The 15,522-nt window shown below is 45.0% G+C and overlaps 1 protein-coding gene and 1 long non-coding RNA gene across 6 annotated transcripts in view; both read left to right on the top strand.

The window, feature by feature from the left end:
- Nucleotides 1-15,522, top strand: part of LOC142601751 (uncharacterized) — a 1,264,755-nt gene that overhangs the window by 1,002,352 nt on the left and 246,881 nt on the right. The window lies entirely within an intron of this gene.
- MTNR1A (melatonin receptor 1A) overlaps nt 2,828-15,522 on the top strand; it is a 60,122-nt gene continuing 47,427 nt past the window's right edge. The window contains exons 1-3 of one of the 5 annotated variants that reach the window (XR_012835342.1): nt 3,081-3,206; nt 5,490-6,052; nt 7,977-8,180. Coding sequence is in view for 1 of the 5 variants with exons in the window: in XM_075751985.1 (XP_075608100.1) it covers nt 3,014-3,206 (193 nt within the window). In the remaining 4 variants the exon portion in view is untranslated. Of the gene's footprint in view, nt 3,207-5,489; nt 6,053-7,976; nt 8,181-15,522 lie in introns of those variants that run through there. The other 4 variants (XR_012835345.1, XR_012835344.1, XR_012835343.1 and 1 more) reach the window with 4 other exon arrangements.

Below are 15,522 nucleotides of genomic sequence, written 5' to 3'. Positions count from 1 at the left end.
CCTTAAAAAGCAGCATGTTTTCTAGGATGAGGTGTCTCTGTCAAGGTGAGAGAAGGACAACCCGGGGGGAATGGGACAGTAGTCCTGGCTGGGGCCTGACCCATGTACAATGCTGTTCCCTCCAGGAAGAAAAGTCGGCACACAGAGGAATAGCACAAGGCTTCTCAATGTGTCTTGGCCCTTGTTGGTACTTTGGTCACCCTGAGCTCTCAGGGTTTTCTGACAGGACTTCTCCAGCTCCCTTTCCAGGGAGCATTCTCTTCCCTGGGCATTGCTCTGACCAGCACAAGCCCAGACTTTGTGCCCAGTGTACTCTGTTGTCACAAGACTGAAGCCGGACTGAGCGATGTCTCCACTCCCCTGTGGATCTATATCGCAAACATGTGGCTGAACATCCCGTGAAATGAGACAAATGACAGCAGTCACCTCATGACCAGATTCCCTTTCTTTGAAGCAAAATTCTGGGCTGATCCTCATCGCCACTCTTTAACCTTCTGGTTAAAAATATCTGACCTTGTGAAACTTCACAACTCTCTGTAGGCAGCCCCCCCCCATCCAGTGAAACACCCACTAAGGTCCACTGAGGACTTGACAGTTCTGCCGGCCTCCATGTGTGCCTGCCCTTGATCTGACGGCCCCCTGATACTGGCTCCCCCTAATTTTAATCTTCTCCCACAGCTTGATAACCCATTTCTATGCACCTACAAGGACACACACCCTCGCTTTTCTCTCTCCGCAAGTTCACCTGCAAGGGGGAAGAACGGGACGGGATGGGACAGGGTGTGCTCACCACCACCCCCCTCTGCCCAAGGGGCCGTGGCGCCGCCGGGGGGGGGGCACCTACTGCAACCTAGTGCGGGCTGCTGCTCTCCATCTCCAGTGGTGGGCTTTGCTCTCCTGGGGGCAGCTGGAGGGACGGCTCTGTAATGCCGACACATCTCCGCGGGTCTGCTGTTTATCACGGGAAGCGGAGGAAAGGCACGACACGCTGCCGGAATATCCAGCGTTTTTAAAGTCTGTAAGTGATCAAGTGAATCAGCGCTCTCCCACGGAAAAAAAAATAATGCTCTCATGCACCAGCGGGAGGCTGAGCCGCTGTGCTCCGTGCTCCGCTGCCCGCGGTGGTGCAAGAAAGCCCCGGGTGAATCGGGAGCTCGGGGTTTGCCTTCCACCCACCGCCCTTCAGCCCAGCCCAGCCGTGGGACTGCGGGGCTGCCCGGGGCCGGCTGTCCCCGAGCCGCCCGAAGAGGGGGTTCAGTCCCGGCGGAAAAGCGCGGCCGTCGGTAGCGCCTCGGGATACGAGCAGCCGCTGCCGCTTTCCCCGAGGTCCCCGCGGCAAGGGCCGGACCCGGGCGCGCTGCCAACGGCCGCCGGTTTTCTAGTCACACCCGCCGCCGTTACGTAACGTGGCCGGCGGAGCCACTCTTGGTCACGACGGCTTTTAACCGCTCGTAACGATGGCTTTAATTATTCGCCACCGAGGACTGGCCATTACGAGCATAACGCTGTAGCCGCCCGGCGGATGAGCGCAGGTTGCGGTGCGTGACTCGGCGGCGGCAGCAGCCGGAGCCTCTCCCGCCCCGCGCAGAGCCGCGCAGAGCCGCGCAGAGCCTGCGCCGCCCCAGCAGGAGCCCCCCGCTCCCACGGCGGACTCTCCCCACGCACACACAGCGCCGGCTGCTCCCGAGTCGCGGTACCCTGACAAGTGTCTCGGGCGGGACCGCGGTGCGCGGGGGCCGCCCGTGGGCGCCAGCGCCGCTCCCAGCCCCGTGGTTAGCGGAGTGCAGCGTGAATGGCCACCCGCGCTGGCAGCCTCCGTTATCCTGAATGGGAGAGTAATTCCTATGCCCAGTTTGCTCAGATATTTTAAACAACAGCTTTACACCACGCAAGCGAGAAGATTCGGTGTCGTTATTACAGTCAGAAAAAAGTCGTTTGGTTTTTTTTACTTTTTTTACCAGAAAACCCACCGTACGAGGGCGTGAGGGGGTACCCCATTCACTCAACCGGTTCCCCGTCACGACTGGGCAATGGCTCCCTGTTCCCTCCGCGCTGCTTTTGGGCGGAACCAGATCCCACCGGGCTCGTGGCTGCGGCGTGCAGCTCGCCCGCGCTGCCGAGGGGACGGGGGAGGAAGGAAAGGAGGGGGGGCTGCGGGGCGGTGGGGCTGCGGGGCGGTGGGGCTGCGGGGCGGTGTGTCTCCCCCCCCCCCCCCCGCCGCCCCCGTGCAGCGGCGGCACGTGGTGCTCCCGGGACGCGGGTCCTCAGACGCCCCCGCCCGCAGCGAGCGCGGCTTCGCGAGGAGCTTTTTATAGCAGCACCGACCCGCTCCCCGATGGGGGGTTTCTCGCCGCGCTCACGTTACCGTGCGAGTGCGATGTTAAATAAAGACGGGGGAGGAGGGGAAGGGCGTTCAGCGCGCGCCTAATTAAGAGACGGCTTTAAGCGGGAGAGCTAAAAATAGCCCCGAGCGCTGCAAACCACCTAACCGCAGACAGCAAGACCCACCGATGCCTCTCGCGCCTCCGCCGCTGAATGGAGCGGCCGTGCGCATGAATGGGGGAAGCGAGGCGCGCGAGTGAATGGGGCCGCCGCGCCGGGCGGGAGCCGCCAGGGGGCGCTGTGGCGCTGCGCCGCCGCCGTCGCCGCCGCGCGGCAGCTGGCACCCCCGGCCGCGCACGTGCCGGCGCGGGGGGCGGCTCGGTGTCACCTGGCGGCAGCGGTGGCGGCGGGCGGGGCGGGGCGCGAGGCGCGGGGGGAGGCTATAAAAGTGTCCCGCCGCCGCACATGCACGCTTCGGGGAAACTTCCTCGCCGGAGCGGCGGGAGTGGCGGCGGCGGCGGCCATGGGAGGAGCGCCCGCTCCCGCCAGTCCCGCTCCGCCCTAGGGCCGGCAACCCCGCGGCGGAGAGGCGGCTCCGTCCGGGACCCCCGTCCCGTCCCAGCGGGAGGCAGCGCCGGCGGGCGCCCCAGCTCCGCCAGCAGCCGGGCCTGCCTTGGGAGGCGGCGGCAGGATGAGAGTGAACGGGAGCGATCTGAACAGCTCCGTCCTCCCGCGGGACCCGCCGGGCGAGGGCCCCCCGCGCCGCCCGCCCTGGGTGACCTCCACCTTGGCCGCCATCCTCATCTTCACCATCGTGGTGGACCTGCTGGGGAACCTCCTGGTCATCCTCTCCGTCTATCGCAACAAGAAGCTGCGGAACGCGGGTAAGGGGCGCCGGGGGCCGGGGGGAGCCGCCCGGGGCGGGGCGGGGCGGGAGGCTGCGGCTGCGGGGCGCAGCGCCGTGGCCTCTTGGTCTGCCGGCAAAACTTTGCCCGGGCGCGCAACTCCCGGGCTGGGCGCTCTTTGGATTCGTCACCAGCTAACGGTTACAGGCTGTGACGGATGCCACGGGCTTCGGCTCTCGTACTGAGTCGGGGATCGAGCGGGTAAGGGTATTTTTAGCGCCAGCCACCGAATCGTGGTGCTATTTTTAGCTCTCGACAGTTCCCACCTAGCAAAAAAGAAAGGCAAGTAAAGGCTTATTTAAGAATGAAATTTAGCCGTGGTACTGGGGATGCTGCTGTGGCATACAGTGTGTCTGCGTGCATACTGGATGCTATTCATCTGATCGATTTTCTTTGAGTTACAGAAAAGTCTCCAGTAATAAATACTCTGGTTGGAGCTTCAAATCAAGCAAATATTAAGTTACAGACATTGCAGGATTCAGGGGGGAAAAAACCCCACCCTAAGACAGTCATTTCATTTTCATTGTTCACCTCCTACTTGCTGTATAGTCTTTGGGGAACGGGAAACATCTGACAGAAAACAGATTTAGTCACGTTTGTTAAAAAAATAAATCTCTAATTTTGACAGGATAGATTCTGTGATGGTCTATTGAGCAAATCCCTCTTAGTTCATGGATTATTGGTCAGACAGGCAGGAACTTCTTCAGATTCATTCTGCTTTATCATGTCAGACCAGCTGCTGCGCACGTGTACCAGATCTGTGCACTCAAAACCCTATGCATCTTTCATTGAAAAAAAAATATGGGAGCATGTGAAGACAGCCGCATTGTTAATGAAAGCAGAATTTCACTCCATGACGACTGAGACGCTGCTTTTATTTTTTTCACAACTGGCTGGCAGGTTCTTCCTTATAATTCCACTAAGTTCATTAGCTAGTGGTTTAAAATTCATTTGAGGGGGAACTTGAGCCCAGGCTTTGCTATAAGCTGGTCTAATAAAGGTGGCTAATGTTGGACTCCAGCGAACAGTGGCATGCTTCACTTTCTAAGGTCAAGTCAGGTAATTCAAATGGATTGTACATTTCGGTTTTATTCAGCCATAGTGGAATACCAACCCACAGGATCAAAGCGAAGGCTAACAGATGTTATTTTTTTCTCCCCGCAGTTGCCACTGGTGTAAATTCTAAAAACTATATTCTCTTCTTGCTTTCATTGACAGAAGGTTCATTCACTGGAGCTGGCAGGGTTACACACTGCAATACTATATGTTTGAGAGGAGAATCACACTTAAGTCAGCGCTTGACTACTCTAATTCCCTGGGAGATTTTCAGATGGCAGGAGAAAGGGTTGAGATAGGCATATTACAGGGGCTACTCCGGGGGAAAGGGTGATACTCTTCTCCCCCTTAATTACTAAATATATACTTCAGCACTTCCATGGGGAGTTTGCAATACAGACATGTCTGGGAGTAAGTCTGAAATAAATGTGGGGCCTGTTTTCTGGAAGCATAGCTGAATCACTGGGCTCTATGCATGTGCATAGTCTCTACTGTAGATCTCACGTAATCCCTCTTGAATCCTGACACGTGCTCACTTGCTCATTCTTACTGCATTTCTCATTCTTGCCTTTTCTGTCATAGTGGCCGTTAAGAACTGCAGCAGACTGGCAATAGTTATGTCCTATAGCTAGAATAGAGAATTCTTCTGAACATAAATTATTTTAGACTGGAATATAAACTAGATACTGGTTTACCATCTGAAATTAAGGGTTAATTAAAACAAGTAGATATTTGGTACAAGATGGGAAATAGTTTATAGGCTGTTTTAGGATGGGAAAAAATAGTAACAAGTTTTTAAAGTTTTAAAGTACTTTTTTTTTTCTTCAAAGTAAAGATATTTTTAGTACTTGGATAAAAGGAAACTTTGGAAAGAACATAATTAATAAGCTTCAAAAAGGTGTGCAAATTGTTTTTGACTAATCCTGCAAAAACCTATGCCTGGACATAACTTTACTTATGTGAGCACCACTATTAAACTTGGCATTGAATTAAGAAGTGGTTACTCAGGTGAGTAAACTTATGATGAGGCATAAGCATTTAGAAAACCCTGGCCTAATATTTGTGAGTATGAAGAAGAAAGTTTCGTAAGTCTTGTTTATGCTAATTCAGATTATTCAGGAAGATATTACATTGAAAATAATCTGATTTATACATACAACTAATTTGTAACTTGCTCATTATAAAGACAGTTACAACTTTTTACAGAGCTGTAATAAGAAAGAAACTTCTGATTTTACAACCACCTATATTAATAAGTCTTTTGCTGGCACATTTATTGAGGAAAAAGGACACAGGATGAAAATTCTACTGGAAAAAGGTCAGGGAGGAACAGAAGAGACCTCCTGAAGAAAATGTATCTCAATGAAGATTTTCTTCCTCCTTTGCAAGAGAGGACTAACAGAAATAAGGAGTATTTAACACTTTACCAAAAAAGTGGATTTGGTGGGGGAAAACATCTTGCATCTCTGTCCCGCTCTCTATTATATAAATATTTTTGGAAGATAACTACAAATTGAACCTGTGGACTTATGATTAAAAAAGTGCATTGGGGAATAGTAGGAAGGCCTAGAAAATCCTTCTCAACAAGTGGTGTAACCTTCCTGACAGTCAGAAGGTTAGTAAAAGACACTGATCAAAGCAGAGAAGTCAGTATCTCAAAGAAGTTTGTCTCAGCAAGCGAGGAGTGTCTGATACTACAGACTCCTTCATAGTCACAAGCATGACTTCAGTAGATGCTCTTCTAGACACAGAAGCTGATGATGCAACTGGTAGGATCCTCTTTTATTTAATGTGTTTGACTTGTAATAAGTTTCATAGTTCTAGTCTGGTTTTTTTATGGTGACTTTATAATCTAACAGGCGCCTGACACCAATTCAGTCCTGATGGGAACAGCTGCAATTTAATGCTGGCCTACACAAAGACTGAATTTGGTTTATGATGTCTGTGATCTTTTAACTTTGAAACAAAGTTCAAGGGAAACATTCAAGGCATAAGGATTTTCATGCCCATATCTTGATAGCATATTCATGCAGCTTGAACTTCAAACTGATGCGCTTTCTTTAATAATTAATTTTAAAAAGAATGAGAATAGCTCATTTTAAAAAATTTTGTATAAATCAACCTCATGTGTCTCATCTTCCAATGCTAATATTCGTACATCAGAAATAAGGTCATTCAACAGTTCCACCCTGAAAAGATGAAATAACTAGCCTTAGGGAAGGTGGATTAAAGAACTAGTAGTACTTTTTGCAACAAGTGGAGTTTTTACTTGAAACTGTCAACATTGGATTAGAGCATCTCAGAAAAGTGAAGAGATTGTTTAAAGTCATTTAGGTAATATTACACACAAATTCAGTGATTGCTAGTATCCTTATGCCTTTGTTGTTACCCACACCAAGAAAAACAATGCATCAAGAACAAGGTGGGGGAGCAGTTGTAAGTCTTTGACTATAGAGGTTAGTTTACTGCTTGTTACATTAAAATATCAGTTAATGTGCGCCTGTCATTTTGGTGACGGGGATTTGGGTACTCAGTGATTGCAAGAACCCGATCGTTCTTCGGGTCAGTGAAGAAAACTCTCTTGAGTGCTGTTATACCTCTTGTTCTTTCTCTTCCTTTCGAAACTGTTCTCTTGGCCTGGTGGGTTGGTTTTTCCTGGGTGCTTTATGTGCTGAGGTCCAAAGATGCCCTGACTACCCCTCCAACAGACCCCAGTGTTGGAAGGGAGCCTCCAGCATGCAAGAAGAGCCCCAGCAGTCTCACCCTCACCCTTCTGTGCCTGTCCTGTCTGCTAACACCTGACATGAGTTGGGATAACACAGGGACTGTTGCCAAGCTGGTAACTAGTACCTGCCCCATCAGGGCAGAAAGCTGCGTTCACCCCCTTCTCACCCATCTCTGTTCCGTGCTAGATGCATTCAGGGTTTTGTACTTTTTCCCAATTTTCCATGTCCTTAGCCCAAACGTTTTGTTGCTAAAACTCATTTTTGTTACTAGCGAAGAAGGCAGAGGGGAAGTCTGACATTGCTGAGGCCCCAGGGCCCTACAGAGCAGCAAGATAAAGTTAACTTCACTGGGACTGCACACATGCTTAAACTTAAGTATGTGTGTTAACTACTTTTCTGAATGAGATGGCAATGAAAAGAGGGAGAAAACAATGTATGCTAAATCTGCCTCAGCTGCATTAGGTTCAAACAGTTCTGTAAAGACAGCTCTGAGTGCTCAAAAGAGTAATGAACTCAAGAGTAACCCGTGACCAAAATCTGTAAGATCAGTGAAGTTGTTTATGGAAGAATTAAGGAACTCAGCTACTTATGATTATTTTTAAAAATCCAATACTTGTTAAATAGTACAACCATTGTAGAACTGGGGGATGGGCTCTATCAGTAAGAATTTTATTTTGGAGGCTTTTCAAACTGGCCCTGGGTTTTGATTTGAGCTGTGTAATAATCTGGTTGGAGAGTTCCTCTCTTAGTGCATTTTCTAGAATATAAATTTCAAATACAAGAATGGAACTATCTTTTGATAATCAGATGGACATCAGCCATTTCAGAATATGATTGTTCTTGATGATGTTTTGTTTTTTTTAATTTTAAAATGACAATGTTAAATGCTTTAGTAAAGATTGTTTTATCTAATAAATGAAATTGCTGTTGTGACTTCAGACTAATGGAATCATTGTTTTTGTCACAGGTGATCCTTGGACTTCTTTTTGTGCCCCGAGAGAAAATGGGTAGCCCGACAAATATTTGACTCAAGGGAGATAACTTGTAGAAGATCAAGTTGTAGCACAAATTCAGGGTTCTGATGAAAACTGAGATGTTGATGGCAATGAACATTATTTCAGACATGAATAACTTCCAGTATTAAAAATGGTAAGCTGTTTGGGAGGAGGGAGAATGTTCAGAATTACTGAACAGAACTGAGCATAAAGATACAGTTTAAATAAAGCTGTTCCTCAGACTGGTTTTGATTGAATAATTTACTGAATCAAATGTTTACTTCAGAAACCTGTTTAAATGGCACTATGCTGTCAGTGACCAAAGGTAAAGATGAGTATTTAAAATAATTAATACTCTATTCTTACTAATGTCTGTCAAACTCAGTTATTTATTCTTTTTGCAGGATTCTGCGTTCTAAAGTTTTTAGAGGCACTGCTTTTTCTAGTTTGCTGCTGCCAGCAGACAGTGGTACTGAGATGCTATACTATTTGCTGTCTCAAGTTTATTTTTTGAGGGGTTCTCCCTTTTCTAAGATGTTTTCATCTTTAATCTTCTCATTAGAAATTTCTGATCTGCTTCTACTCTTATGCCTTTTCTATTTCTTTTTACACTATCCACTTTTCTGTCTTCATAGATACTTCATGTCTCTCTAGCATAATACATCATCAGCAAATCTAGTTTAGTGACAGAAAATGCTACCAATAATAGGCATCCAGTGCTGATATGACAATGTCTGTTCTATTTGTACAATGAGGCTTGCTTTCCTAGGGCAATAAAAATGTTGCAGTGTCAATTCAATGCTGTGCATCACGGTTTAATTTTGCAACCTCAATAAGAACCTTGTCACCCTTGCTGTTGGCAGTTTTTCTTCTACTCACATCCATCAGCTGCCTCAAATTCCACACTTTCCACTCCTGAGAAACAATTACCAACCTCTGTTTCAGTTACTAAGAATTCTTTAGGATAACAGAACACAATTTATTAATGTTTTAATGTTTGCTTATTTAATGACCAAATAAGCAATGCTTGTGATCGTAATACAAATATTACTACTAAAGTGTTCTTTCAAAATCTAGCCCTCCTGAAGTCACAAAGCTGGGCACTTCTACAGTTTAGCAAGATAGTGAAGGTTCCTACCTTGCACGACAGAGTAAAGGTCTGATTATCTTCTTACTTAGTTTTAAGAATGGATAAAATATACCAAAAAACTTTTGCCAATAATCTTAAATTCAGATAAGCATGCTGCAGACTTCTTAGTCTTTTCTTTTTCGAGTAGGGCAGAAACTAAGGTATAATCAGTAAGCATGCTTACAGCCTTTAAGTAGTGACTTCTGTAGCTTCTAAATAGTTTTCTGGTAATAACTGACCGGTAAGTGTACAAAGTTTCGTGTTCTATAGTTCTTTTTTTAATGAAGTTTACTATCCATAAAGAGAAGGCAAACTCATACCCCTTTCCTTGAAGAAACACCTTGCACCAGAAGTAAAAGACTTTCAGCTCATTCTTTTCATTTTATAAATGATCTAATATAGTACCATGTCATATAGTTAGATATGCTTTTTGAAGAATAGTTATTACCTTATAATCAAGAGCTGCATCATCAATCTCAGAGTCCTATACTTGAGTTAGGGACTTGAATTAGGTTGTCTGGATTGGGGAGGGCTGGATTTTTTTTATCATGGGAGACTCCATCTTTTCCGTTGCTAGAGTTCTAAGAAAGTCGCTCCATGCTTCACTCAGACTCTCTGATCTCTCCTAACTCCTAAGGTCTTCAGCTCTCTAAAACAAAAGAGAGAACAGAAACAGCTGATTTGAAACCCTGCTGCCTGTGACCAAGTACTAGAATTCTGTATTCAAATACATATTAAGCAGCTGGAAAAGTTTATGGATGGTTTCAGGTTAATTATATTTTATGTTTGTCTACACCCTTAAACAGCCTATTTAGCTACCTTTGTTGTATAAGTTGGGCAGTATATGTAATTTTTCCATTTAGGCCTACAGAAACCCCATTCTATGTGATATGTACGTGTGATGCTGAAATACAAGGTCTATCTTATCTTATCACCTGCTTTTGGGGTGCAGATGCAAGGTTAGCAAAACTAATGGATCTTCAGGGAGACGTTACCAAGCCAAGGTACTCTGCCCCTATGCTGGCAGAGGTCAGCTCCTCCCTTGCTGCTTGGTGTTGCGTGAGGTCAGTTGGTAACATTGCTTTTGTTAGTTGGTCATTTCAGCTGCACCTGAGTGCGGTTATAGCGCAACAGTCACTACGTTATTTAGCCAGGCAAGATGGCCAACTCTGTAGCCGTTGGCCAAAGTGATGAAGGGGCAGGAGTACAGGGATCAGCCTTGAAAATTGGAATCCAGTCACACCCTAGAGAAGCTTCAGCAGATACCTGCCTTTTTTGTACACTTTGGGGAAGAATCATGAATGTTCTTTTCCCCTCTGGTAGTAGCTATGGATTTCATTTGATGGTCCTGTTTTCCAGACTGAGTGATGAGCAGTTTTCTACTCCTTAGTCTTGCTTGATTTTTAAGGACACATTCCTCTTCCTGTCTGTGTTGGGGGCAAAAGAAGTGATTTCATTTTCAGAGGTGAAAGAGTATTCTTAGCCCAATACAGTTAGGGTATGGACATTTTTTGTTTGAGATATTGAAAAGAAGGTGCCTCTTTATGTCAATTTTCCTCATTAACAGCCACTATTTGCCCCTTCAGTCAAACATCACAAAGTCACTTGTAAAATGAAGAATTGCAATGCCTTTTTATCCTCCTTCAGCACTCTGGATTTTTTTTTTCCTTGAGTAACAGCATCCACAGACTTATTTTGAGACTGTATGTTGCTGAAAATATGGAACTTACATATTATGAAGAATCAAAGTTTGCATAAATGTGAATGAATCTGTTACTTCAGTTGCATTTTTGTTTCATTTTGGATGAAGAATTAATCGGCTATAAATAAAAAAACCCCACACCTCTTTTTTTATTAATAGTTATGTGTGTTTTGCATTAATATATTGTCTTTATAGTAATTTTTTACATTAAAGGTATATCTCTAGATTACCTCTGGCTCTGTAATTCTAGGGTCTGCTTTCTGTAATTTGAGAACTGTAATATATTGTAATGCCTGCACCTAACATGCAGGTTTCACATAATTGCAACTTTACAAAACCTAGGTTCTTCCCCACACTTCTGTTATGCCATGTTACATCTCCCAGCCTTCCCTGAATCTGTGTTACTGAATCAGTGCTCACTTAGAATAATGGAGTGAAAAGTACCTTCTTGATCACAGAATCACAGAAAGGTAGAGGTTGGAAGGGACCTCTGGAGATCATCTAGTCCACCCCCCCTGCTAAAGCAGGATCACCTAGAGCAGGTTGCACAGGGTGGCGTCCAGGCTGGTTTTGAATATCTCCAGAGAAGGAGACTCCACAGCCTCTCTGGGCAGCCTGTTCCAGTGCTCAGTCACCCTCAAAGTGAAGAAGTTTTTCCTCATGTTTCCTTCCTCTGTTCCAGTTTGTGCCCATTGCCCCTTGTCCTGTTGCTGGGCACCACTGTAGAGTCTGGCCTCATCCTCTTGACACTGTGCCCTTAAGAATTTATAAGTGTTGATGAGATCCCCTCTCAGTCTTCTCTTTTCCAGCCTAAACAGACCCAGCTCTCTCATAAGAGAGATGCTCCAGTCCCATAATTGTCTTTGTAGCCCTCCACTGGCCTCTCTCCAGTAGTTCCCTGTCTTTCTTGAACTGGGGAGCCCAGAGCTGGAGGCAGAACTCCAGATGTGGCCTTACCAGGGCAGAGCAGAGGGGGAGGATAACCTCCTTCAACCTGCTGGCTGTGCTCTTCTTAACGCACCTCAGGATACCATTGGCCTTCTTGGCCACAAGGGCACATTGCTGGCTCATGGATAACTTCTTGTCCGCCAGGACTCCCAGGTCCTTCTCTGCTGAGCTGCTTCCCAGCAGGTGAATCCCTAACCTGTACTAGTGCTTGGGGTTATTCCTCCCTAGGTGCAGGACCCTGCACTTGCCTTCATTGGACTTCATTTGGTTCCTCTCTGCCCAACTCTCTGCCTGACCAGGTCTCGATGAATGGCAGCACAGCCTTCTGGTGTATCAGCCACTGCTCCCAGTTTTGTGTTGAGTTTGGGTCATTGAGTCCAATTTCCAGGTGTAGTAGGTGTTGATACAAATCCTTTAAGAATTGCCCTTCACCTTAAGTTATAGCTTTTTCTTCTTATTCCAACTCAACAAGGCTATTCTCACTGCCTAAATGTATTGTCTGTCAGTTGATATGTTTTTGCTATTGTACCAATGTTACTTAACATCTCTCTATTCTTGTAATGAGAGATGAGAATAAAAATATCATCTCTTGGTTGTCATTTTTCTAGTCCAAGAAAGATATCAAATTCTGTTAGTCTATTTACAAAATAACCTTTCCCCTTCTGTGAGAGCACTACCCCCAGGAGTATGCCTAATCTCTGGAAATACCTTCCCTAAAAGCAAAATCCTGGTTTTACTGAAATCAGTAGCAAACCTCTTACAAGGTCAGTGCCTGTCTCCTTTCACTTTTTTGGCTGCAATGCTTGCCCCTGAGTAAGAAGGCTGCTATACTGGTAACAGCCTTAAATCCAAAGTGTGTTAAGCGGAGAAGTCTTTACCACAACTTTGGAGTCAGAACAGGATTTTTGTTGGATCACTGATATCCTTGCAATAAAGCTGATTACAGATCATGGCCAATGTATTCTTATCAGTGCCTGATCTGTGTATCCTGAGGGGGGTGCATCATGGGAAGCCACTTACAATTTCATGTATAGTAGGTATATAAGCTATTAAGTCTGAGAATTGATGCTTCAAAAACACCCGTGGGAATAAAGAAAACACAAAAGACCATTGTCCTGGTTTTGGCTGAGATAGAGTTAATTTTATTTCTAGTAGCCGGTATAGTGCTGTGTTTTGGATTTAGTGTGAGAATAATGCTGATAACACACTGATGGTTTTAGCTGTTGCTAGGTAGTTGTAGTGTCTACACTAAGCCAAGGACTTTTCAGCTTCCCAGGCCCTGCCAAGTGCACAAGAAGCTGGGAGAGCACAGCCAGGACAGCTGACCAAGAGAGGCCCAAGGGATATTCCCTGCCATAGAACGTCATGCTCCGGATAGAACTGGGGTGGCTAGCTGGGAGGCGGGATTGCTGCTCGGAAACAGACTAACAGACTGTGCATCAGGTTTCTTTTTTCCTTCTGCATGTGGTGAGCAATTGCATTCGTGCATCACTGTTTCATTTATTATTATTATTATTGTTACTGTTATTATCTTCCTTTGTTATCCTATTAAACTGTCTTTATCTTAACCCGCAAAGTTTTTTTCCATTCTCCTCCCCATCCCCTTGGGTGAGCGAGTGGCTGCGTGGTGCTCAGTTACCATCTGGGGTTAAACCGTGACAAGCCTTTTTGGTGCCCAACATGGGGCTCGAGGAGTTGAGATAATGACAGATCTGACCAGAGTGCGTTAAAACAAATTTGTAATAAGCATTCATTATATTAGGTAAATAGTTGCTGGTCACAATGTTGATTCATTTGCTCTCAAAGCTGTCACGCTCAGAGTTGTGTTACGTAACATTTTGCTTGCTGTATGTGTTCCCTGTCATGTTGTTTGCATCTCAGCGAACTGAGTCAAGGTTATCACTGTGCCGTACTTTGTGATACTGACTTATGACATGATAAACTTGTTAGTTGCTAGACTAATCTCAGCATTGCTGTCATCTCCGTACTTCAGGAGCCACCTATCGGAAATTATTAATAATTACACTTACATTTTTCCTTGGAGACCCAATCTATGAGGGAGATACCTTCCTTCATGTTCTCCTCCCCACCCCCCAAAGGGGCTTGTTTTATGAATTTAGAAACATTTGCATCTAATTATTTCTAGATGAATCTAGAAACATTTCCTCTAATTATTTGGGTATTTTTGCAGAAAATACCTTTTAATTTTGGGGTTTTTTTCTTTCCTAATCCACTGGCACATTGTAAGATATTTTTGTATATTGCTTGTGAATATACATACTCTCTCTAGAAATGAGAATCTCTCATATGTAGGAGAACAATATTCAGCATGTCTGACAGGAAGGAAGGACAGTAATGTTTCCTTATCTTTCCTCCACGTAGACACAGTTGGTGGGTTTAGTTCATGGTATAAATTAGAACAGCTTCAGTGTTTCTGTAATTCCTGCTTATTGAAACAGCTCCCACAGGGACTTTTGTATTGGTGAGTGTTCACATAAATATAGCTTTCACTGGCCAAACTCATTCTAACTATTCTGCGTGTAAGTGTCCAGGACTACAAAGGTAACACAGTAATCCCCATCAGGCTGCGTAAAACACCTTTTCATCTCCTCTGTATACTGGTAAGTACGGAGAAGACATCAGAACCAAGTTTGTGTCTTAGCATATATTAAATACCTAATGGGGAGCTCAAAATGCAGTCAGATTTTCTTGCACTTTCTTGCAGCAAAGGTTTTCAAACGTTTTTAGCAAATAGTTGGGTAATTCATTTGCAGCTTCTCTTACAAATTTGCGTCCATCCTACTCCTGTTTTTTGCAGCTCTTCTCCTGATTACTTTTTCTCTTGCCCATTGTGTATCCCACTACTGGGAATCTCTGCGGTGCCTGATAAGATTGTCAGCTATGAACTTTTTTGTTGGTTGCTGGAAACCTGCCTTAATTTTCATAGGTTTTATGGCATAATACTTGTTTTGTTTATAGATGCTCTCATCCAGCAATATTTGGATCCACCTAACATACCAACTTCTGTTCAGTTATTTTTTGACGTTCCTAGGAATTTCTCCTGCTTCTGCTCATCATATATTTGCACTTTTTCTTTGGATGATCCATACCCACTGGGTATTATTCTGAAGATGGCATGAAGAAGAGCACTTCTGTATTGAAGAATAACTTTGCACTATCCTTGTTAAATTGTTTGCTGCTGAAGTGTTTTTTTTTCTTTTTTTGTTTCTCTGCATTTTTCCATTGGGGGTAGATCTGTCAGGTTTTGTCTGAAAGGCTCTTGTTTTAGAGTTGTTATTGACTTGGGTCTCTCCCTTATGGGATCCATTACACATTCTGTGAAAGCTGGGTTTTATACACTCTGTAATAATACAATACTCAGATGCTGCACTGTTCTTAGGGGCATTTCGAATACTAGCATTTTAAAAGGAGGTTGAGTGCTGCTTTTGCAATTATTCCTGGTAAGAATTTCTAATGTATACTTAGTGAAAATCTAGGGGAGATTATACAGTTGTATAAAGCTTGCACTTGCACCTTGTTAATCCTGCTTGCAGCTATCATTATCTAAAACATGCCCTAAAGATACGGCTGAATCTGACAAACATGTAAATGCAGAAGTATGAATGGAAAAAAAAAAGAAGGAAATAAGCTAAGCTGAAGCAACCTAGTGGACGCAGAATTTGCAATCTGCTAGTTGTCAATGCTTGTTTTGTACTGGAGTACCCCATTTGTCACAATA

Source organism: Balearica regulorum, chromosome 4 (genome assembly GCF_011004875.1).
Source record: "Balearica regulorum gibbericeps isolate bBalReg1 chromosome 4, bBalReg1.pri, whole genome shotgun sequence".
NCBI lineage: Eukaryota > Metazoa > Chordata > Aves > Gruiformes > Gruidae > Balearica > Balearica regulorum.
This window is presented reverse-complemented; position numbering and strand designations above follow the sequence as displayed.